This window comes from Phodopus roborovskii, unplaced genomic scaffold (assembly GCF_943737965.1).
Source record: "Phodopus roborovskii unplaced genomic scaffold, PHOROB, whole genome shotgun sequence".
NCBI classification, from domain to species: Eukaryota; Metazoa; Chordata; class Mammalia; order Rodentia; family Cricetidae; genus Phodopus; species Phodopus roborovskii.
Window position 1 is genome coordinate 11456770 of NW_026126485.1, and position 22570 is coordinate 11479339.

Below are 22570 nucleotides of genomic sequence, written 5' to 3' on the forward strand. Positions count from 1 at the left end.
GATGCCCGAGTTGAGGTGCCAAATGTAGACTCTTCAAGTAATAACTTGAGGACAGACAGATAACTTGTAGATAGTAGTAACTAACTACAAAGTATAAAAGCCAGAGAACAAAATGAGCCAACACAGGCAAGGTATTTATCACATCATTAACATACATTAAGCACCCAATAAACACAAATTACTACTATGGTGTATTTATTAATGCACTATAATAAACTTATTCTGCACCCATGTTACCAGCACTTTTCCCGCCAGCCTGGTCCCAGAGCCACATCCCCAAACAACACATAGAGACGCTGTATTAGATATAAAGCTGTTGGCCAGTTACTAGTGTTTCTTATTGGCTGGCTCTGTCTTAAATATTAACCCATTTTTATTAATTTAAGTGTTTCGACATGGTCTTGGCTTACTGGAGAAAGGGTCCAGACCTCTTCTTTCAAGTCCCTATATCTTGACTCTCCCTACTACATATCCCAGAATCCTCTTTGTTTCCTAGTCCCTCCTATCTTGCCTTCCTATTTGCCAACAGTACTTTATTCATAAGAGAAAACATATTTACAGAATGACATCTCCTACCACACCCAGACTGCTCTGAGCCTCAGTCCTGACCCAAGCTGGTTAAATATCAATGGAGGACAGACACAATTAAAAAAGTTATTCAAATCATATGATACATTTGCTACCGGTAAATGCTAAGAAGAAAAAACAAGGCAGGGGGTTCTTTCTAGTTTGATTTTGTTGCTATGATTAAATACCCTGACAAAAAGCAACTCATAGGAGAAAGGTTTATTTCAGCTTACAAATTCCAGGCTACAGTCAGTCCATAACCACACAGCAGTCAAGGTGAGAACTTCAAACAGCTATCACCTCATATCCAGATTTAAAAGTTCAGAGAAATGCACTTGTCTGCTTGTTTATGCTCAGCTCAATTCTCCCCTCTCACATAGTTCAGGACCCCCACTCCGAAGGGAATAGTGCTGCCCACAGTAGACTGGGTCTTCCCACATCAATTATCTTATTTTTAAGACAGTCCCTTCCAGACTGCCCTTCCCCACTGCCAACCCAATGAAAACAGTCAGTCATTAAGACCCCCTTTAAAAGTGACTCTAGGTTGTGTTAACACCTAAGCTGACAATTAAAACTAACCGTCACAAAGTATCAAATGCTAAAGGCAGGAATACAATTGTAGGTAGGGCAGCCCCTGAAGGTAATCCAAAGGAAATAAAGAAAGTTACTATAATTAGGAGGGAATAATTATCATTTGCACTGCTATTAGTCATTTATAATATAGTATTATAGAGAAAGTGTATTGTTATCACATATCATTATTACTTTCTTTGCTACAATTAATGTTGTGATAATCACTGTCATTTCTGGCTGTGGAGTCATTTTAGCAATGGCCTGTAGTAATCAAGGTTTATGTAATCTGGTTCTAGGAAGGACAGAAGCAAAGTGATACATGGGAATTAATCATTGTTCAGATCAGCAAACAAGAAAGATACCAGGCATTATAGCTCAGATCTCAAATCTCAGCATTCAGAGCTTTAAAACATTACAAATCTGAGGAGGCTAGCTTCAGGCACACAAGAGGCTTTTGTTGGGGAGGGAAGAGGTGGAGAGGGGAGAGAGAATATGAATGAGAATAGATAGGATGCTTTGTGTGTGCTAAGGTTGACCTTCTGGCCCCAGTATTCATACACACATGCAATATTACACACCAGGATCATCTTCAGACCCAAAGGTACTGAAACAAAGAGATCTCTGACACAAGGCAGAGTGGTAATCTCATTTCAGATGAGCATATGTGTACAGTGTATGATGGAGAGATTACAAAACAGGATTGTGTTTCTACAGCAACATGTACTTGGTGGTTAGAAAGAGGAATTTGTGGACTCCACAGAAAAATAATTAGGAGGCGCTGGAAGTCTTTGCTATTTGCCAAGACAAGCACAATATTAGAATGAGTGAGGTAGATGTGATACCTGCTGGATAACACTACATTAATGAGGGTTAAATCTTGCTCATGACTGAACTTGTCTATTAAAACAAACAAAAAAACCCTTAAAGTTTAAAATCTTACAGCTGGGGCTGGAGAGAAGGCTCAGCTCAGTGATGAAAAGCATTGGCTGTTCTCCTAGGGGACTTGAAGTTGATTCCTGGCATCCACATGGAGGCTCACAACTATCTGTAACTCCAGTCCCAGGGGATCTGACAGCATCTTCTGGCCTAGGAAGGTATCAGGCATGCATGTGGCATACAGACATACATGTAGGCAAAATATCCATATGCATTAAAAAACAAAACAAAAACAAAAACAACCTTGGCTCAACTAGCAGTAATGAGAATATAAAAAGGTGTCCATCAATTCTCTGTAAGTGTTGTTATAAGCAGGTAAAAATGCATGCCCTCCCTGGCTATGAAACCAAATGGCCATATAAAAGCTATGAAGGAAAAAGCTAAATAGGGCAATTATATTTTATAGCTTGAGTACACAACAATTTGTATTTCTAGTTTTATTACATTTTTGCATACTTAAAGAAGGGTATATATTACATTTATTCACATTATATTCTTCCCTAGGGATACCCAAGACTCATATTTAATATCATTCTACTTGAAGGCTATAAAAAAAAAAAAATAAGGGGCTGGCAATGTAGCTCAGTGACACAGTACTTGCTTAGCATGTGTAAAGGCTCTGAGTTCAATTCCCAGTACACTTTTAAAAGAAGGAAAAAAAAAAATGGCTGTGTTCAGGATCATACAACATGCCAGGAATCGAGTCATTTGGCAAATCTTCCATCAGAGGACTATGAAGAAGGGAAGGCAGAAGGAGATGAAAATACTGGCTGAGAAATAACTCACTCATCTCTTCAGAGACTGAAAAAACATGAGGTGAATTACCACGTACTTCATTGCCTCCTTCTTCAAATATCTTTACAATTTCACAGTATGGTCAAAGTCCGGAAGGATATCTGTGCACTTTATGAGTTGCTGGGCCAGGGTGCCTGTTAGGTCTTCAGAATCCTTCAGTCCTGACTTCAGGAGGAACTTGGTGCAAGCCACATGCTGACCTGCACAGGCCAGATGCAGGGCTAAAGGGAGACAAAATTGGTCAATGCTGAGAACATGTACTGCATTCAGAAACGACACTGGGTTATTCAGATATACAGAGCTTATGTTTACTTAGTCAGGGTGTGAGTGTGAGTGTGTGTGTGTGTGTGTGTGTGTGCATTTGTCACAGTGCCTGTGTAGAGGGGGGTCAGAGGACAAGGTGCAGGAGTTGGCTCTCTTTGACTATGCGGGCCTGGGGGATAAAACACAGATTACCAGGCTTGCCTATAAGTACTCTCACCTACAGAGCCATCTTGCCAGCTACATCTTATACAGATTTTACAATTTCATAATCTACCCATGATGGCCTATATTGGATCACAATTTAAAACTGACTGGGTTGAAAATATTTCTAAAGAAAACAAACCTGCTGGGTGTGGTAGCACACACCTTTAATTCTAGCAAATGGGAGGCAGATCTTTGTGAGTTCAAGGCTAACCTATTTTATGTATCAAGTTCCCAAAAAAGGGAAGGGGGGGAGAGGAAAAAAAACACAAATCAGAAAGGATGCAAGAAGCTTTGCTACTTAACGGGGAGCAGGAGGAGACTGATTCTCCCTAGGCTCACTCTCATGTGCTATTTAAACATGGTTTTAATGGTATAAAAAATTCCTTAATGTTTTGCTTGAAGTACCATGAATTAGGACGTAGTGATAAAAATCTGTTGACGAATCTTTCTATTCTGTGTGTAGAAATTAGCACCAAAGGTCCAGGTGTGCTGTAAGTCCAAGTGTGTCCTGCTACCTGGCCTTAAGGAGTAAGTCTGGATCCTGAGTCCCTGCAGGCTGGGTCCTTGACCCCCATCGCTGGACCTCTGCTAAAGAGGCCTCAGCTGGAGAGTGCCAGGCCCCTGGCTAGATCCGCCTATCAGGAACTTCCAGAGTCCCAGCCTGCAGGGTCTTTGACACCCATTGCCTGGCCTCTGCTGGATACCATCTTACTCCTGCCAGCATGGCTAAAGTTAGAAACACCAGTGACAACTTATGCTGGAGAGGATGTGGAGAAAGGGGAACACTCCTCCACTGCTGGTGGGAGTGGAAACTCGTACAGCCATTTTGGAGATCAGTATGGTGGTTCCTCAGGAAAATGGAAATCAGTTTACCAGAGGACCTGGCAATTCCACTCTTAGGCATATACCTAAATGATCCACATCCATGCAACAAAGATATGTGCTCAACTATGTTCATAGCAGCATTATTTGTAATAGCAAGATCCTGGAAGCAACCTAGATGCCCTTCAACTGAAGAATGGATAAAGAAGATGTGGCACATCTACACAATGCAATACTACTCTGCACAAAAAAAGGGAATGGAATCTTTAAATTCTCAGGCAAGTGGATGGCACTTGAAGAAACCATCCTGAATGAGGTAACCCATCACAAAAAGAGGAACATGGTATGTACTCGCTCATATATAAATTTTAGACACAGCACAAAGGATCACCATCGTATAATTCACACCACCAGAGGAACTAGGATAAAAGGAGGTTTCTAAGAGATTCATATAAGGTCCCTCCAGAAGGGGGAAGGGACAAGTTCTCCAGAGCACATGGGGGGGCAGCGAATTGAGAGAGAAGTAGGAGAAAGAGAAAGGGGGGAGAGGAAAACACGTGCGACTAGGAAGATTGAGTCAGGGTAGGAATAGAAGAGAAAAGAGAAGAGAGAGAGAGAGAGAGAGAAGAGAGAGAGAGAGAGAGAGAGAGAGAGAGAGAGAGAGAGAGAGAGAATGCATAAAACTGGGAGCCATTATAGGTTTGAAGAGAAAACTGAACCTAAAGAAATGTCCAGAGACCTACAAGACTGACCCCCAACTAACGATTTGAGCAACCGTGGAAAGGCTACCACAATGTCCTTCTCTGATAATGAGATCAGCAACTAACTTATCCACCATCATGGATCCCTCAACTAGTAGCAAATGGAAACAGAAGCAAACACCCACAACTAAACACTGAGCTGAACTGGAATCCAGATGCAGAGAGGCAGGACAAGACCAGGCTGCAGAAACACATAGAGACAGCTGACCTGAACAAAGAGGGGCTAATGGGCCCTCAGACTAATAGCTGGGAATCCCGCATGGGACTGTCTGACTCCCTGAACATGGGCCTCAGCTAGAAGGCCTGAGCAGTCCAAGGGACCTCATACAGTGGAACCAGGATGTATTCCTGGTGCACAAAAGGACCTTGTGGGAACATCTCTCATTGAGAGATACTGCCTTAACCTAGAGACAGGAGAGAAGTCCTAGCCCCTACTCCAAATGACTTGACAGATTTAGATTACCCCTCCTGGAGGGTATCACCCTACATGTGGGGTAGGGGAGGATGGAAGGGGAGGGTGGTCGGGGTCCATGTGAGGGTGGGAAAGAGGGAATGAGGGAGAGAGGGGGGACTGGGATCAATATGTAAAATAAAAATAATAAAATAAATTAATATGTAAAAAAAAAAAAAAGGAGTAAGTCTGAATCCCTGCTTAGACTAGCAGTAGCTATTCCTTGTGACTTGTGAGAATGAGTCATTTGTGAGTCTTTCAAGTCTGAAGATCCCACTGAATCCTATGAAATGACCTCTGGCTTGAAGAGTACTGACTGAATGACCTATTTTAAAGTCAAGTCTAAAGCATCAGCTCTAGACAGCACTGGGGATGCTCAATGGCAGATCATGTCTACCTGGGCCTTGGGCTTGGTCCCCAATACACAAAGAAAGAAGCACTCTGAGACTATACCTCTGAACCAAAAATCTATATAATAGCTCTTATAAATAGAAAATGCTTTCACCTCACAGATTTTGTTATAGCTTAAAATAATAACATCAATAATAATAATAATAGGGGATAGAGAGATGCCTGAGCAGTTAAGAACACTTGCTGCTCTTCCAGAGGACCAGAGTTCAATTCCTAGCACCCACACCAAGCAGTTTACAACCACCTGTAATTCCAGTTCTTTTGTCCTCTGGGGTACCTGCACATAAGTGGCATACATTTACAGACACAGACACACACACACACACACACACAGAGAGAGAAGTAAATTTGGCGGGGGAGAAAACCCCACACAAACCAACCAACGATAGTAACCAGGATGGTGGTTAGTATTCATTATCATAATCATGTTGTATAATCATAACCACTTGTCATGGCACACACCTTTAATTCCAGCATTCTGCAAGCAGAGGAAAGTGAATCTCTGTGAGTTTTAGGTCAGCCAGGTCTACGTAAGGGGCTGGAGGGAGAACTTGGCAGTAAAGAGCACTGGCAGCAATTTTAGAGGACCCAGGTCTAGGTTCGATTCCCAGCTCAAGGGGCTCCAACAACCTCTTCTGGCCTGCACTGATACCAGGCATGCACATGGTGCACTTACATACATAAGGGAAAAACACCAACACACATAAAATATACATGTAAAATTTTCAACAACAACAAAAAAAGCTAGACAAAAAAAATCATGATGTCCGTATCAATAGCTCCAATAGCTTTTTCAAAAGAAAAGCTACTTTAGGGAAGAGACTGCTTTTCAGGGCCAGGGGTTGAATGCAGGGCCATATGGGCTCACCACTGAGGTGCTCAACCCACATCAATGTTTTCAACTACAAGTACATGAGTCATTTGCATTCCATACCTGAGCGGTTTCTTTCATCTTTAGAATTGATGTCTGCACCCAGAGATAACAGAGTTTGAACTGTGCTCGTCTGCCCTTCCTGAGTGTGGAAATAGATTCATTACCGCTGTGATGAGGACAAAAGCAAACCTTTAAAAATAATTTCCAGTGTACATCAGAACCTCTTCCTGATGCAGCTAACTGCAAATGCTGAACCTCCTGTTTTAAGAAAGATCTATATCACCCATGGTTTTCACACGGATCGTTAGGTATTTATAACATTCAGTTATCAGGATGGCTAATATGGTTAGGTTTCCATCAAGGTCAGCAGTACAAAGCTTTGTAGTTTATATAGAACCCACATCCTAAAATTTCCCAAGCGTATGAACTCTTTGTTAAAATCTTTAAGGCAGAGGGGAACTGTGAGATTGAGGCTCTCAGAAGAGACCCCCACTATTGCTAGCATCATTCACAGGGTAGCCAGTCAGCTCATTACAAAGTGGTAAGGCTAAACTCAAGATTTCAGGTTTAGCCTTTCTATGGAGGAAATGTTTGTGGCCTAGGCCCTCATTCCATTTGTGTACCTATCCCTTGTATTCAGGGAAAGTGTGGTGGGGATTGTTAGTCAGAAAACATGAACTCTTGCTTCTAGAAAGCCAAATAAAGGTACATGGCTTCTAAACAATTTATAGTAAGCAAAGCTCCTAAAATAGCCTTTTCTTTGGTGAAATATTTATGCACATCCTTAATGCTTTATACATTAGAGAGACCAGTAGATGGAATTTCTTTGTGCTAGCTAAAGAGATTTTAAATTCTCTATTCAATAGAAGAGCTTCAAATTTCATATAATGAATCTTTGCTTATTTGTTAATCTTTAGAAATTTATTTATTGTGTGTGTGTGTATGTATGAATACATGTATGCAGGTGCCTGTTGAAGCCAGAAGAGGATGTCAGGCAGATCCCCTGGAGTTGCAGTAACAGACAGTTGTGAGCTGTCTTATGTGGGTGCTGGGAACTCTGTAAGAGCAGCAAGCACACATACCATTAAGCTACCTCTCCAGGCCCTATTTATTTATTTTTAATAGAAAAAAACTAACGTTACTAAAGTTGAGTTCCACAATTTGCTTTCAAACACTTAAGAGACAACTGAAAAGGCCTCCATTACATTTCAACATCTTCACTTTCCTGAAAATAAGAATGGGGAGGGGCACATAATGCCTAAGTATTATGTAGGATTAAGAATTCTCCTCTCTCCATTTTTGCCTACAAACAAAAATGTCATGTTTGTATTTAAAGAGACTGAGAGATTCAGAATCACAAACATCTCAGGAATATAGAATATTGAATAAAGAAGCCAATACAGGCTGGGTGGGCGTTGGTGGCACACGTCTTTAATCCCAACACTCGGGAGGCAGAGGCAGAGGCAGAGGCAGAGGCAGAGACAGGGGGGAATCCCTGTGAATTCGAGGCCAGCCTGATTTACAAAAGCTAGTTCTAGGACAGGCTCTAAAGCAATACAGAGAAACCCTGTTTGGAGGGAAAAAAAAAAAAAGCCAAGATTACAGAGCTGTCTATCATTGGAACAAAGAAAGCCTGAGGAAGAAAGACTATCATGAGAAGCACCTGACCTTGGCTGCACAATGAAGTGCTGTGAGCTGGGTTGTCTTTGCTCTCACATCTATATCAATGCCGAGACCGGATACCAGGAATCGTATGGCTTCATCTTGCCCAGTGATTGCTGCCCGGTGTAAAGCCTGGGTCCCCAGGCTATCTTCAGCTGAAGAGCAAGCCTAGTAGGCAGGAAAGAGGAAGGAGCACTGTGAAGGGCAGAAGAGTCTGGGTCTGTGGTCCTGCAGATGTTTTGGTGTAGCTTAATGTCTGTGCAGTTCTTCTGGGCAGAGCAGAATTTCTTTCTGATTCTCAAAGCACTTGAACTAAAATGTGGCTGAGTCAATGCTGGGGCTATAGTGCCTCCAGCTGTGTCAGCGCAATTTCTTGCTATTACTATCAAAGTGACAATATTTACAGACTCCTTAATTTCCTAACTGTCCTATGTATGTTTGATTATTGGATCCTCCCTGGATCAAGTCCAAGGTTCTGAGCATGCTACACAAGTACTTTACTTTGAGTTCTAACCCTAGCATCATTAAATCCTTGTAGGGAGCTTCTGAAGAAATCACATTTTGTCACAATTTTAGAGATGAGGACACTTATGCATGTATGTTTACAGAGGTCAAAGGTGGACAAACTTGGAGGAGGCAGAATTTGAAGTCAGCAACTGAATAATGATGTACTGTTTATCCTCAGATCAAAAATTCCTAAGGAAGAACTAAAGGAATAAGCAAAACCACTTCATACCTTGTGTTTTTCAAGAAGCAGCTTGGCTATGTTAACATGGCCACATTGAATTGCATCCATGAAGGGTGTGACACCACAGTTATCTCTACAGTCTGGTTCATAGTGACACCTAGAGTCAAATACAAAAATGACAGAACTGTGACTATTCACCTTTTCAAACCCAAGACAGGTAACATGATGGTCTGTAGGCAGGCTGCATGTCTTACAGAGGATCTGTGACCATCTGGAGCTGTCTGTCCTCTTACCACTTTAGCATCTGAACCGCGTTCCACATCTTTGGGACTTCCTCACTTAAGCTTCCCTATCAGGTCAGCAGAAGCCTTCATTTCTTCAGCTTCTCAGCTTTGTAGTCACCCTTACCATATTTCTCCTTTCTCTCCCAAACAATTAGTGAGATATAGTTCTGCAGCCAGGCTCCTTAAAACATCTCTATCCTCTTCTCCATCTCTGTTTCACCCTTATGCACAGGTCAATTGACAACAGCCTACTGTTCCTCTTATCACCACCCTCACCTCCCCTTTCCGTCCCTATTCTCCAGAGCAGAGCAACCAGTCCTCTTGCTGTGCAAGACGGCTTGCCTGGATACAAATATGAGGCTTTGCAGCTTATGAATGGTGATGTGAGGTTAGAAGTAGAAAAGATAATGGGTAAAAGCAAAAAGCATTTAACCCTGGGTCCTAAGAACATGGGTTAAGCATTAAGAACCACAGGTGGGACACATTTGCTTTTCTTCAATTTTGTCTCTGCCTACTTGATCTCTGCTTTGATCTCTCACATAGATATAACTACTCTACTTGTTCCAAAGTGAAAATCTTATGCTTCCCTCAGCCCTGCTCCTCTTCTAGTGTTTAGTACCTCAGCAAGTGGCCCAAGTGCCACACTGTGCAAGTCATCCTTTGCTCCTCCTTTATTTTCTATGGTGCTGGGGGATGAAACTTGACCAAGGCCTTGAGTATGCTAAGCAAACATTTTACCATTGAGTCACCCCCTACACACACACACACACACACCCACCCCTCGGGTCCTCTCAGATCTTTTTCATCAAATTATCTGCCCACTCCTACTGATTTTGACTTATAATAGTGACTGACTATTCAAACATATTCTTATTCAAACAACCACACTTTCTATACTCATCTCTTCAGCTCAGATACCACCATTTCTCTCCTGTTTCACTTCATCAAGCTGAGACAACTTCACAGAAACCTGTTCTCATCCCAGGTTCACTTTTATTTTGTAACTGGGTGATGCTTGAAAACTGCTAATTTCTTATGACCCTAGGCTTAAAAACCCTTCAACAAGGGGCCTGGAGAGGTAGTTCAGCAGTGATAAATATTTGTTGCTCTTCCAGAGGACCTAGGTTTGATTCTCTCCACCACCCTCTTTTGGAAGCCACAGGCACCAGGAATGTATATGGTGTACAGCCATGTGTGCAAGCAAAACATTCAAAAACATGTAATGAATACAATGGTCTACAGTAACCATATTCTTTACCAGACTTCAGCATATTTAAAACTGCTTCCAGTCACTCAAATGTGCTATCCTTTTTCTTGGTGCAAAAAGCTCTCTTGCCCCCTACTCACAGCTGTTATTTTCTTCTTAGGTGAACAGCTTTGGCTGTGCTCGTGCTGAGGTGTTTATTGCTTCGATCTTCACTAATTTACACTGGGTCTTCCTCTTACACACACCTTTGGGGATCCTGAATTCCTTGCCATGCTGATTGGTATGTGGCCCTGTTCAGTTTGTGGACACTGAGGTCTCTACATAAAAGGAAAACGAACTCCTTGTTACAACTAAGAAATACTTTCCACCATTTACCACGTTGTTCTTACCTATCAAGGAGTTCCTGTACTGCTTCGAAACAGCCATGCATTGCTAGAGGAGAAAGAATGGAGACAATTACAACTTTTTAGTGTAGACTTGAAACTTTCTTGGCTGCTGTGATAGTTTGAAAGAAAACACCGGGGTGGTGGTGGTACACACCTTTAATCCCAGCACTTGGGAGGCAGAGGCAGGTGGACCTTGTGAGTTCGAGACCAGCCTGGTCTACAGAGCCAGTTCCCAGACAGGATCCAAAGCTACAGAGAAACCTTGTCTTGAGATCCTCCCCCCAAAAAAGTGTCCCTCAAAGGGAGTGGCACTATTAGGAGGTGTGGCCTTATTGTTGGAAGTGTGTGACTGTGGGGGTGGGCTTTGAGTTCTTCTATGCTCAAGACACTTCCAGTGTCACAGACCACTTCCTGTTGCTTTCTTATGGAGATGTAGCCAGCACCATATCTGCCTTCATCCTGCCATGTCTTACCACAATGATAATGGACTAACCTCTGAAACTGTAAGCCGTCACCTCAATTTAAATGTATTTCCTTCATATGAGTTGCCATGAGCCAGGCTGTGATGGCGCTTGCCATCAGGAGGCAGAGGTAGATTGATCTTTGTGAGTTCGAGGTCAGCCTGGTCTTCAGAGCAAATTCCTGGACAGGCTCCAAAGCTACACAGAGAAACCCTGTTTTGAAAAACCAAAAAGAAGGGGAAAAAAAAAAAAGAGTTGCTGTGATCATGGTGTCTTTTCACAACAATAGAAACCCTAAGACAGCTGAGAAGGTAACTCATTGGCCAAACACTGGCTCATGGTGTGCAAAACCCTGGCCTTTATCCTGGTACAATGAATAAATAATTAAAAACAAGCAAAATTCTTTCTCCTGGCTCTAAAAAATTTTTGCTTTAGAGCCATTTTTTTTTTCAGTCACATCTGCCCTGGTTTTCTTCAAGAAGAAAAACCTAAAATAGGTAATATTACTGTCTCATGAAAAACAAAATTCCAACCAAATAAATGGTAAAGAATGTTTTCACTTTATACATTTGATTATTTCATCTATCTGAGCATTTTCATGGCAAACTTCCAAGTTTTAAACTTATCTCCCCATTTTAGTGCTGTAAGTATCAAAGGCAGAAAAGTACAAAAATGTTTTGAAGGTAACCTATTTAATAGTAAGCCATGAAAATTATCTAAAATTTACTCCTCCTTCTGAGGATATCCACTCTCAACAGAAAAGATCCTATCTGGCCTCCATTTATTTTGGGCAAGTGACAGATTGGTGACTGGTTCTCCAAGGAAATATTTTCGGGAGTGCATATGAAGAGGGCTACTTAAGTATTTTATGAACTAGGTAGATTTTTTTTCCTACTTACTCAAAACGTTCCAGAAAGGATTCCTTGGTCCATAAGTGCCAGCTGTGGCTGGAGAACAACTGGGTGCTTGTTCCCAGACAGTATGGACTATATCATATTCTTATTATAGATAGCTGTGAGCCACCATGTGGTTGTTGGGAATTGAACTCAGGACCTCTGGAAGAGCAGCCAGTGTTCTTAACCTCTGAGCCATCTCTCCAGCAGCCCCCCCCCCCACTACCCCATTTCTCACTGTCTGGATTAGAGTTGCAATCTACATCAAATTCTGAGACCAACTCATCCTCCTCCTGTGGCTCCATGCATTCTCCATCCATGGAGATGCCTTTCAAAGGCTCTCCTGAAAAGCTAGGAACTGCTGAGGACTTGGATGAGGAACCTGGAAGGAATTCTGATTCACTCACTCTTTGCCAAGAGCTACTTAAAATTTCTCCGGACTCCATGATAATCCTATAGTCTTTAGGAGTTCTTGGGAGGGAGGGAAAAGGGATGAAGGGAAGTAGAAAAAGTCGAAAGATCAGACACCCAAAATTCCAAGAACAAAGTAGCTGCAGCTGGGTTTAACGTTCCAAGAACAGAGATGCTGTGAAGTGCTCAGAAGAGATCAGATCCTCACCGTAACTAACCAGACTCAAAAAATAAAACCTCAGGAAATTCAACAAGGGTAAGAAGTACAAGCCTCTGGATCTGCGACCTAAGAAGACTGGAGCCATGTGCCACTGGCTCACCAAGCATGAGGAGAAGCTGAAGACCAAGAAACAGCAGAGGAAAGAGAGGCTGTACCCACTTCCCAAGTTCGTGGCTCTGGGACCAGGCTGGTGGGGAAATGCTTGTAACATCATATCTCAGGCATTGATTTTTGGAGATAGCATGAGCTCAGTATCCTAATTCAATGAACTGCCTCTTAGACTAAGAATTATTTTCTAAAGTTCTCTCTTGGGTGGGAGAAGTACTGGGGGATTGGAGACAGGGTCTCCCATCATTGCCCAGCCAGCCTTAAACTTGCATGGATCCTGCTGCCTCAACCTCTAAAAGTGATGGAACTAGAGGTACTCACCATGCTGCCTGGCTTATTTTCCAACTTTCTTGTTTTGGACTTTTGAGCCCATTATGTGCACATTCCACACTAATTTTGCTTTTTTTGCCAGAACACTACAGTATAGTATCATCACCACTGTGAAAAGCTAAGAAGGACATTTGCTCAAACACAGACCAAGTTCTTTACCCAGGGTCATCAGGCTTTGGAATGGACAGAGCCAGCTTACCATCTCACTGACTAGGAAGGGTAGGACAGATACATATGAAAGGTGGCCTAACACAGTGACATGAGAGTCAAGGGTTCCATCACTTTACAAACTTATAGTCTGCCAAGACATCCCAAGATGCTCTGATGCTGTGCCTTCTGTTTTCCCACATTCTCCATTCCCTTTACAGATGACTTGAACTAGGAAGTGTAGGTAGTGCTGGGGTGAAGCCAACTGCTGACAGCATCGACTGCAGGGTATACCTGCAGTATGCAAAGGAGTTCTTCTAATTTTGCTCTCTGTTTTCCAAGCATCGGGGTAGACAGTGAGCAAGTACCGGAGGATCACAGGGTCGCCTTCCCGACTGGCAATGTGGAAACTGTTCCAGCCATCCTTGTTCTTCAGGAGTGGATTGGCACCATGTTCCACAAGGTCCTGGATCACTTCAAGGTTCTTCCTTGTACAAGCCATCATCAGAGGAGTCCTAAGGTCAACCAGGATGGAAGGAGCTGAGGCATTTGGAAGAATGTATGTCTTTGTACAGACAAAAAGACCTAGGTCTGGGGTGAGGGGTGGGGCAGGCAGGAAAACAGCTCAGACTGTCAGCCTTTGACTTCTCTGAGGACTGTGGAGAGATAACAGGAGAAACTGATTCTGAATGTGCATCCACTGGAGAAGATTATCTGAGAGGCAAGAGAACTGTTTATGTGACAAGCAGAGGACTGATTAAAAACCACAAATAACCTTCAAGATAGTGAAACTGCTTTACAATAGTGAGGGAGATGTACTTTAAATTATATGGTGCTTTCCTGTCCTTGCTGTGCTGATGCACGCTAGGAGGCTGCACCACCGCTGATATATTTCCCTGTGTTTTGACAGATTTGAAGTAACTTGGAAGGCAGGAACTTCATTAAGTTAGGAGCCTAAAATAGTTAACAGGTTCTCAGGAACTAGACACAATACAAAAATGATGTCAATTTAGCAACAAATGAAATTGATTTGTGTGGTGGAAGAGCATCGTCAACTTTCTTGCTGGCGGCTGTTCAATGATAGATGTGGTCACATCTAAAGTGCTCACTATTCAACACATGTGCAGCTGAAACCTATCCACTGCAGCCAGGTATAATGCCATCATGAACAAGTAATTTAGCAAGACGCCTACAGATCTTGGGCACATGATCAGGACAATTCACCTAATAACCATGTGATTACATTTCTATACTCTCTCAATGGCAAGCAACTGTCCTAACTAAAGAGCCAAACCAACGAAGAAAGGACGGTTGGGGTGAGAATTAGAAGCTTAGAAAAGCTATAAGTCTAACGGACACACTGAAAAATGCACGAAATTTTGCGATTCCTCGGAGAGTGGCGATGCAGCTTTTCTGAACCCTGGGCACCTACCAGTCAGCCTTCTTCAAGGAGTCCACGACTGCACCTCGCTCCAGAAGGTAGCGAACGCAGTCCCGGTGGCCCATAGAGGCAGCTTCATGCAGAGGTCGCTTGTAGTCTCGGTTGGCTGCCTCGATGTCCATACTCCAAGCCTCCACTAAATAAGCCAAGATGTCCTGGCGCCCGTGGCGGGCTGCGCAGTGGAGAAGGGTGTCCCCGGCTGGCCCCTGGCAGCCTCCGGCCACCTCCAGTTCCTCCTGCAGGGCGCGCAGCCGGCCCTCCTGCACCAGCCTGCAGAGGCGTCGCGGATCCCCAGGCGGAGCCATCGCCTTGGACCAAACGTGACAAAAGTTGGAGGAAGACAGAGCTTCAGTTCTCCCAAACACACACAACACACTGTGTTTGTGTTTGGGAGAACAAGAGAGATGGTTAGGGCTTCCGCTTCCTCCACGTGACCGCTCTCCTGGACGCTCCGCCTCTCAGTGGGATTCTGTCTGCCAGCGTCTTTTTTATGCCTGCAGCACTGGCTTGGAAGTCGCAATTCCTCAAGTGGAATGGTGTCTCCTCTGGTGACCGGTCCAACAACAAGCACGCTTATAGGTCATTCCGTTAACCTCACTCGTCGTCAGGGTGGAACCTTGGGTTCTCGGAGCCAGTACAGCTTGGGTTAAGGTTATGCACCTGACACCCTGGAGCTGTCCCTTGTACCCAAGTGATCTGGGTACGAAGTACCTAACGCAATGTAGTGCGCCGCTGCACCGCGAAGCCCTGAGTTGGAACAGAGGGGCTTTAAGCTTGATCTCGCAGCGTACAGCCTATGGGGATGCCACAATGGGGGGTCTCGGGCTGCTCTGGTGGTAGCTGCAGAGGAAGGGGAACCGGAGCATGGCTGGCTCTCCACAGCCGAGCGCACGTGTGCTGTGGGGATGTCTGCCGGGCTGCACAGTCGGGGTCTCGAGCTGCCCAGGCTCCCAACAGTAGGGTTTCTGGGGCCTCTCGGAGGTGGGGCAGTGTTCTTGTGCTCCGCCCTCTCCTCACCCAATCCGCAGCCGAACCCAGCCTCCTCCACGCCCGCTGCTGCCGCCTCAACCCCCCACGGGAACCCAGAGAGCTCGGAGGAACTCTGGGAAAGTTTCCTTCGCCTCCTCCGCGCCAGCGGAAGGACCGACGGGGCGTGGCTCAGTTCCTTGAGCTACGCCCTCTCCCGCCCCGGGTACTGATTGGCTCTAGAAGCCGTCTGTCTGCTTGCCCCTCCAGTTCCGAGTTTCGACTGGCTCACGGGTCCGTCCGTCGTCTCCGGCGGTGGGTGCTTCTTGGCGGCCAGGGGGCGGAGCTCGCGGAGGAAGTCTACAGTCGTCTCTGCTCGCTGTCTGGGCCGAAGGAGGGGCTTGCTGGTCGAGAGAAGGCTGGATGTCCAGCGGCACCGGCCGAGTGGTGTCGGCGGCTGGGTCCTGGGCCGGGCCACCATAGTGCGTGAGATAGTGCACTTGGCGTGGGGGGCGAGCCGGGCAAACTTTATCTTGTGGGGCTCAGCGCAGGGGTCTCGGCCTCGGGGGTGGGGCCCGAGCTAAGGGTGGATGTAGGAGCTGGCCGCGCCCGCGATGGTCAGGTGTGGGCCTGGTCGGGGAGGCCCGGGGATCTCTGCAGACCGGTGCCCCTACACCGCTCCCTGAGGCTCCGGAAGGGACAACACTCGAAAAGTAGCCTCTGCTGCTGGCAAGCCTGACTTGTCTACACTGTAATGTTTTTGACCTTGGGCGAGTCATTGTATTCTGCTCCTGAGGTTTGTGTTTGCCTTGGTAGTCTTCCACCCCCTCACCTGAACTGGTGATTCAGGGGACATAAGAAGGTCTGGGGGCTTTTGGAGGGCTCATTGAGATCTGAGCAAGCTTTGTTGGATTCCTTTCGAGGAACTGGACAATGGACGAAATGATGTTTTTGTTTGTTGGGGGGGGGGATAAAATGGAAGTTGCTGCTGTCAGGCTTAAAACAATTTCTCAGCATTTGGCACTGCCAATGTCTATTCCATAAACAGCCCATAGAGGCGAGGACATTGAGGCCTAATGAAGTTAGTAATTTTTACCACGTATTGGTAAGTTGAGGCATCTGCTAGTTTCAAACTTTTTGCCACTTTGCATGATATATGGTTTTAAGTTTCAACATTTGGGAGACTAAAATAGGAGGACCTTGAGTTCGAGGCTAGTCTGGGCTACCTACTCTAGTTTTTCATCATTTAAACAAAACTGAGACCCGTGGTTCACAAAAGGATGAAATATTTGAAAGCCAGGATAGTTGGTTATTTAATTGGTCTTCCAAGTAAGATTCTGCTTTTCCTCTGCCTTATGAATTTACTTTGTTGTGTATTTTCCTTTGGGAAACTAGGTATTGTTTGTGAGTCTGCCCCACAGCCCCTGTGATCTGGAGAGAAGTGGGTATTTGTGCTTGAAGTTTATTAATAGGGCTACTGCTGCTCTCTCTGTCTGGTTGAGCTGCCCATTTCTTTAGTGAAGGTCTTTGGAATTTGTGGCCTGGTCTTTACTGTCTAAATTCCCATGTAGCTGTCATGGTATTGGGATTTTCTACCTGATTTTTGCTGTATTTCATGGATCTGTGGTGTTGTCGTTGAAGAACCCATTCTTTAACATATTTCCTGACTTGTGAATACATAAAACTATTGAAATTCTAATTTCAGATGTGTTACTATCTCTTTTTCTTCTTCTATTTTTCTATCCCTTCCAGGCTGACTTTAGTTTAGAGACAAATTTAGATTCTATCTTTGCTGTTCTGGCTGTGAAATAACGTCTAGAAATTTATCACCAGAGCCAACTCTTACATTGTCAATGGCCAGTCACATGCTTTTAGAAGAGTGCTCTTGCATTTCATAGACCTTTTCTGGAGCTTAACTGGGTATTCCCACAAAACACAACACAACAAAACAAAAACAGAACCTTTAAAAACAAAATAATGTGGACATGGTATCCCACATTTGTCATCCCAGCACTTAGTTGGACTTTTTTCTAAGACCCTACCACAGCAGAGCAAAACAAAAAACACAAGAAGAAATCCTGAAAAATTATTTTTTATTCTTTTTTATTATTTGTTATTGTTTGAGAAGGGGTTTCTCTGTGTAACCGCTCTAGCTGTCCTGGAACTTGCTCTGTAGATCAGGCTGGTCTTGAACCCTCAGAGATTGGCCTGCCTTTGCCTCCGGAGTGCTGGTATTAAAGGCATGTGCCACCATGACTAGTAAAAAATTATTTTTATAAGTTAAAACTTTAGGCCTTTCTCTCATTCTGGGAAAAATGATTAAAACAGTTATTTCTCCTTTGCATTTTTATGTAGCTAATGATGCCATTTCTCTTACTGTTCCATAAGAAATATCAGTTATCCTTGATTTATCTCTGTTCTTAACACCTTGTTTGATACCCATCTGTCCTCTCCACCCAGCTTCTGCTCTCAGGTCCTCTCCAATTCCTGCCTAGCTTGTTACCATGACTTTCTGATTTGTTTTTTGACCATCACCATGTCTATCTAAACTTGATTGTGTAATGACCTTGCTTTTAAAAACTACATGATAGTCTGAATTGCCTATGCAATTTCTTTAGTAGAACATAAAAGGAGTCTCTGGCTCCAAGTTTATTTTCCAGGCTTGTTATCTATCATTCCCTATCTGAAATGAAACTTTTCTGTCATATAGGGCTTTGCTATGCCTTTGGGTTTTTTGTTTGTTTTTGTTTTTCTCAGATTGTTTTCTTATGCCTAACTGAATCCCATTCATCATTTACAACTCAATTCTTCATGGTGCTTCTTCCAATGATCCTAATTATATTTACTACCATAGGCCCTTATGCAAGTATTTATGTAGTGCTTGGATTGCTGTATGTTTAGCAATTTGTGTTTGTTTTGTTAGCTGCCTTATGGTCAGGCTTACTTATTTTTGTATGCTCTCCAATGTCTAAAATAGCATTAGCAACAAGGATACCATAAGGAATGCTCTCATGAAGTTCATAGTAAATTTGGGATGCGGTAGATACATGAAGAAGTTGAGGAATGAATGAATAATAGAAAAAGATTTTTAAATGTATTGTGGACAGAAAATAATGAACTTTCTATTTGTTTTTTGTCATTCCTTGTGAGGAACATATAATGAACAGCTCAGCCCTTCCTTTCTTGCTGTAATACATAGGTGCTTTTTTTTTTTTTTTTTTTTTTTTTAAAGGAAGCTGTAGGTATTTCAGGGTATGAGGTGACTGCAAAAGATTGAAGCTGCTCAGCTGGGATGATGGCTTCATTGGTAAAGTGCTTGCCAGTCAAGCATGAGGACTTGAGTTGGATCCTTAGCACCACACAAAAGCTGTGTGTTACAATGCATGCCTTTTAATCTCAGCACTGGGGAGACAAGACCAGTACCTCTTGGGGCTTTCTAGTCAGCCAGTCTAGCTGAATTGGGTGAGCCCTTGAGCCCTGGGTCCCAGTTAGAAACCTGTCTCTTAAAAACAGGACAGATGCTGAGGAATGACACCCTAGGTTGACTTGGCCAACTGATACATATATACCAGCATCATTTCCCCTTGTACTCCCCACAACAAAAGATTGGGCCAGCTGACATGGATCTTTGGGTTCAGAGAAGCAGGGTGTGGTGGCTGGTAGGTCTTGGCTTTACAGGAAAACTGAATGCCAGAGAGGGGAGTGAAAACTGAGTGTCACTTCTTCCTGTGCTTGGGGTTTGTTTTTGTTTTTGTTTTTTTTTTTTCTCTCTCTCTCTTAAAATTTGCATTGTTTTTGTTTGTTTGTTTTAGAGTTAAATGGGGACAAAATAGTTGGAAGTTTTTCCCCCTCATTTTGAATCTATACTATTGACTGTATAGTGACATTTCTGTTACAGTTAATGTTTCCAGAGTCTTTGTTAACAACTATATTCGGTTGTGACGTATAACAGTGTTTTTTTTTTTTTTAATTTTTTTTTTTTTTAGTATAAAGCTTCAGCTTGAGGGTATTTATTTTGTTTTTTTATAAAGTCTTACTGCATAGTCCAGGCTGGCCTCCAGTTCTTGAGAGCTGGGATTAGTTATGTATATTTATGTTCCATTAACTTGACATTTTTTTCAATCTCCAGTAAAGTTTTCTGGACTTAGAAGGGGACAATGTTAGTGTGGAAAACACACCAGACCAAGGAGTCAGAAAAGCCAAGTTTTTGTGCTGGTGTTCTTAGTTTAAAAAAAAATTTTTTTTTAAGTGTGTGTGTGTGTGTGTGTATACACATACATACATCAGTGTGTGCAGGTACCTGTAGAAGCCATAAGGTAGCATTGATCACCCTGGAGCTGGAGTTGCAAGCCATTGTGAGCTACTCAACATGGATGCTAGGAACTGAATTCTGGTCCTCAAGAGGGGCTCTTTACCACTAAACTATCTTTCTAGCCCCAGGTGCCATTGCTTAGGAGCTAAGTTGTGATTTGAATTAGGTCCTTTTTGAGCCTCAATTTAGTTGAATAATCATGGGATTATTTTGCAGATGAAATGAGAACATAGGGAAGAACTGCAAATACTGTAAAGCCTAAAGGAGCTTTAAGATAGTTGAAGCCACCACAGTCCCAACTATAGAAGGCAATCCTGTATCTGTGCCGTTTTTCATTTAATTAACAGTTATCTGTGAGTTTGTATATGGAGGATTCTAGATATAAGTACATTCTTCATTCCCCCTTCCCACTAGATCTTACAGAAAACATTTAACCTCAAAGTGGAAACATTAAACTGCCATTATACAAATATTTGCTAATAATATAATACAATGAAGATGTTTTAAAACATAATGAAAGCATTGTAAGTGTCTCAGAAATATACAGAGTGGTTGTATTATTGCTAAGTACTTCCTGGCTTGAGTGGCTACTGAGAGTGCTCGAGTTAAGGGATAACAGTTAGCTATATTTATTTGGACTCAGTATCACTGGCTGTCATTGGACTTTTCAAATACCAGAATCATAATAATGGACTCTACCACACTGCAGCTGTATTATCTCCACAGGCAACACCAGGGTTCAAGTGTCTTTCTACCTAAATATCTTCAGAGTCCATCCACCAGGGAGTTGTGTGAGCATAAGGGAAGCTACCAAGATGAGGTAGGGTGGCACCATTATCTAATTAGCAAAGTCAGATTTGTTGTTCAGAGCAGTATTCTCTGCTGTTAGGAACCTTGTATTTGGCTTGCCTTTTTTTTTTTTTTTTTTTTTTTAAACAACAATTAGTCTCTCCAGGAATTCTAGGAAGTTAACTGTTTTCATCTTGTTCATTTAGGTCTAAATTCTGTAAGTTCTAGAGTTTTTTTTTTTTTTTTTTTTTTTTGGTATGAGTAATAAAGATAATGGGATTATTTGGTGTCAATTTAAAGTAATCCTGGAATTATTAGCATAAAGTTGGTTGCAATAACAAATAGTTCCAAAGGTGAAGTGACCCGATGGTTAAACTTTATTTTTAAATCATATAACAATCTAAAATGGTGTTTTTTGTTTTTTTTTTTTGGTTTTTTTTTTGTATGTATATAGTGGAGAAGGTTCTTTTTAAAGCTCCAGCTGCTAGAAGAATTCTTCCCCTGGGTATCCTTAGAACAGAAAGCCATATTGTGTTCTAGAATGTTCTAGTGGCATCCAGAGGAATCAGCCCATTTAACTTGGTGTGGGGAAAATGGGGGCAGAACTTGAAGAGGCACACACCCTTTTATGTGCCTGGTATTGATAAGGGCCCAGGCTTAAAGCGAGGCCAGCTGCATCAGAAATAAGATGTGCAGAGGGTTTGTGCTAAGGAAGAGGAGTACTAAATAGCCTGGGCCACATAACTGGCATAACACTGTTCTACCATCCTCTTAGCACCTTCATTCTTGTGCCTTTGTTATGATTCTGCAAACATTTAATCTTCTCCACAAGCATTTTAGATTCAAGTATATTTCATGAAATAAATGCAAATAAAAATACACCTCTGTTCTTTCCCCATAACAGTCCTTTTGAGATCAAACATTTTTGATGTTTTCTTTTATGTCCTGTATAGTATCTTTGAGGAGGTCTTTTGGGGAGGCTGAGGGCCTGCTGTTGCCAAGTTCTACATAAAAGTCAGTGATGTAGATTTAGATTCCTATACCACTGCTTCCCTGCCTTGCTTGTGCTGCACTCATATGGTGTTTACTGAGCATGCTCTGTCAGTTCTTTTAGTTTCCATAACAAAAGGCCATAGACTAGATAGTTTATAAATAGCAGACATTTATTTTTTACGGTCTGGAAAAGCTGCAAAGTCCAAGATCAAAACATTTTCCTGTCTGGTGTCTAGTGAACGATTGCTTCCTGATTCATGGATGGTTGTCTTTTCATTGTGTTCTGGCTTTCTTGTTTGCTTTTAGTTTTGTGATTTGAGGATTGAACCCAAGACTTGGGCAGTTATTTTACCTTTGCTTCAAGGGTAGCATCTCTGACCCTTAGATTTTCTTTGATAGGGTCTTAATCCCATTCATGGGGCTCCTCCCTTATGACCTAATGACCCAGGTTGCCTCTCCCCCCCCCCCCTTTCTTGACAGGTTCTCATGTAGCTCAGGGCAAACCTGAACTGACTTTAAGGCCAAGGCTGGCCTCCTGTCTCTACCTTCCAAATGCTGGGATTACAAGCATGCACCCCCACACCTGGCTAATCCTGATTCTTAATAGCATTATG

The 22570-nt window shown here is 42.9% G+C and overlaps 2 protein-coding genes across 2 annotated transcripts in view; one reads left to right on the forward strand and one right to left on the reverse strand.

Annotated features, from left to right (window-relative positions):
- Positions 1-1785: 1785 nt before the first annotated feature.
- Ankrd16 (ankyrin repeat domain 16) lies at positions 1786-15243 on the reverse strand. The gene is made up of 7 exons (XM_051194814.1): positions 14888-15243; positions 13750-13970; positions 10889-10931; positions 9057-9165; positions 8327-8488; positions 6719-6797; positions 1786-3092 (listed from the first exon to the last, which is right to left on the reverse strand). Exons 1-7 carry the CDS (start codon positions 15199-15201, stop codon positions 2935-2937), a joined length of 1086 nt encoding a protein of 361 aa, XP_051050771.1. The 5' UTR covers positions 15202-15243; the 3' UTR covers positions 1786-2934.
- A 936-nt stretch (positions 15244-16179) lies between these two features.
- Positions 16180-22570, forward strand: part of Fbh1 (F-box DNA helicase 1) — a 35398-nt gene continuing 29007 nt past the window's right edge. The window contains exon 1 of the mRNA XM_051194815.1: positions 16180-16344. Coding sequence (XP_051050772.1) covers position 16344 — 1 coding nt within the window. The 5' untranslated portion in view covers positions 16180-16343. The remainder of the gene's footprint in view (positions 16345-22570) is intronic.

Excerpts from the sequence above, each read along its gene's own strand:
- Ankrd16 (XM_051194814.1), bottom strand. The coding sequence starts at position 15,201 with ATGGCTCCGCCTGGGGATCCGCGACGCCTCTGCAGGCTGGTGCAGGAG. Across the intron at positions 8,489-9,056 it reads TGCTTCTTGAAAAACACAAG|GCTTGCTCTTCAGCTGAAGA; the intron begins GTATGAAGTGGT and ends CCTGCCTACTAG. Across the intron at positions 3,093-6,718 it reads AGATGAAAGAAACCGCTCAG|CCCTGCATCTGGCCTGTGCA; the intron begins GTATGGAATGCA and ends GTCTCCCTTTAG.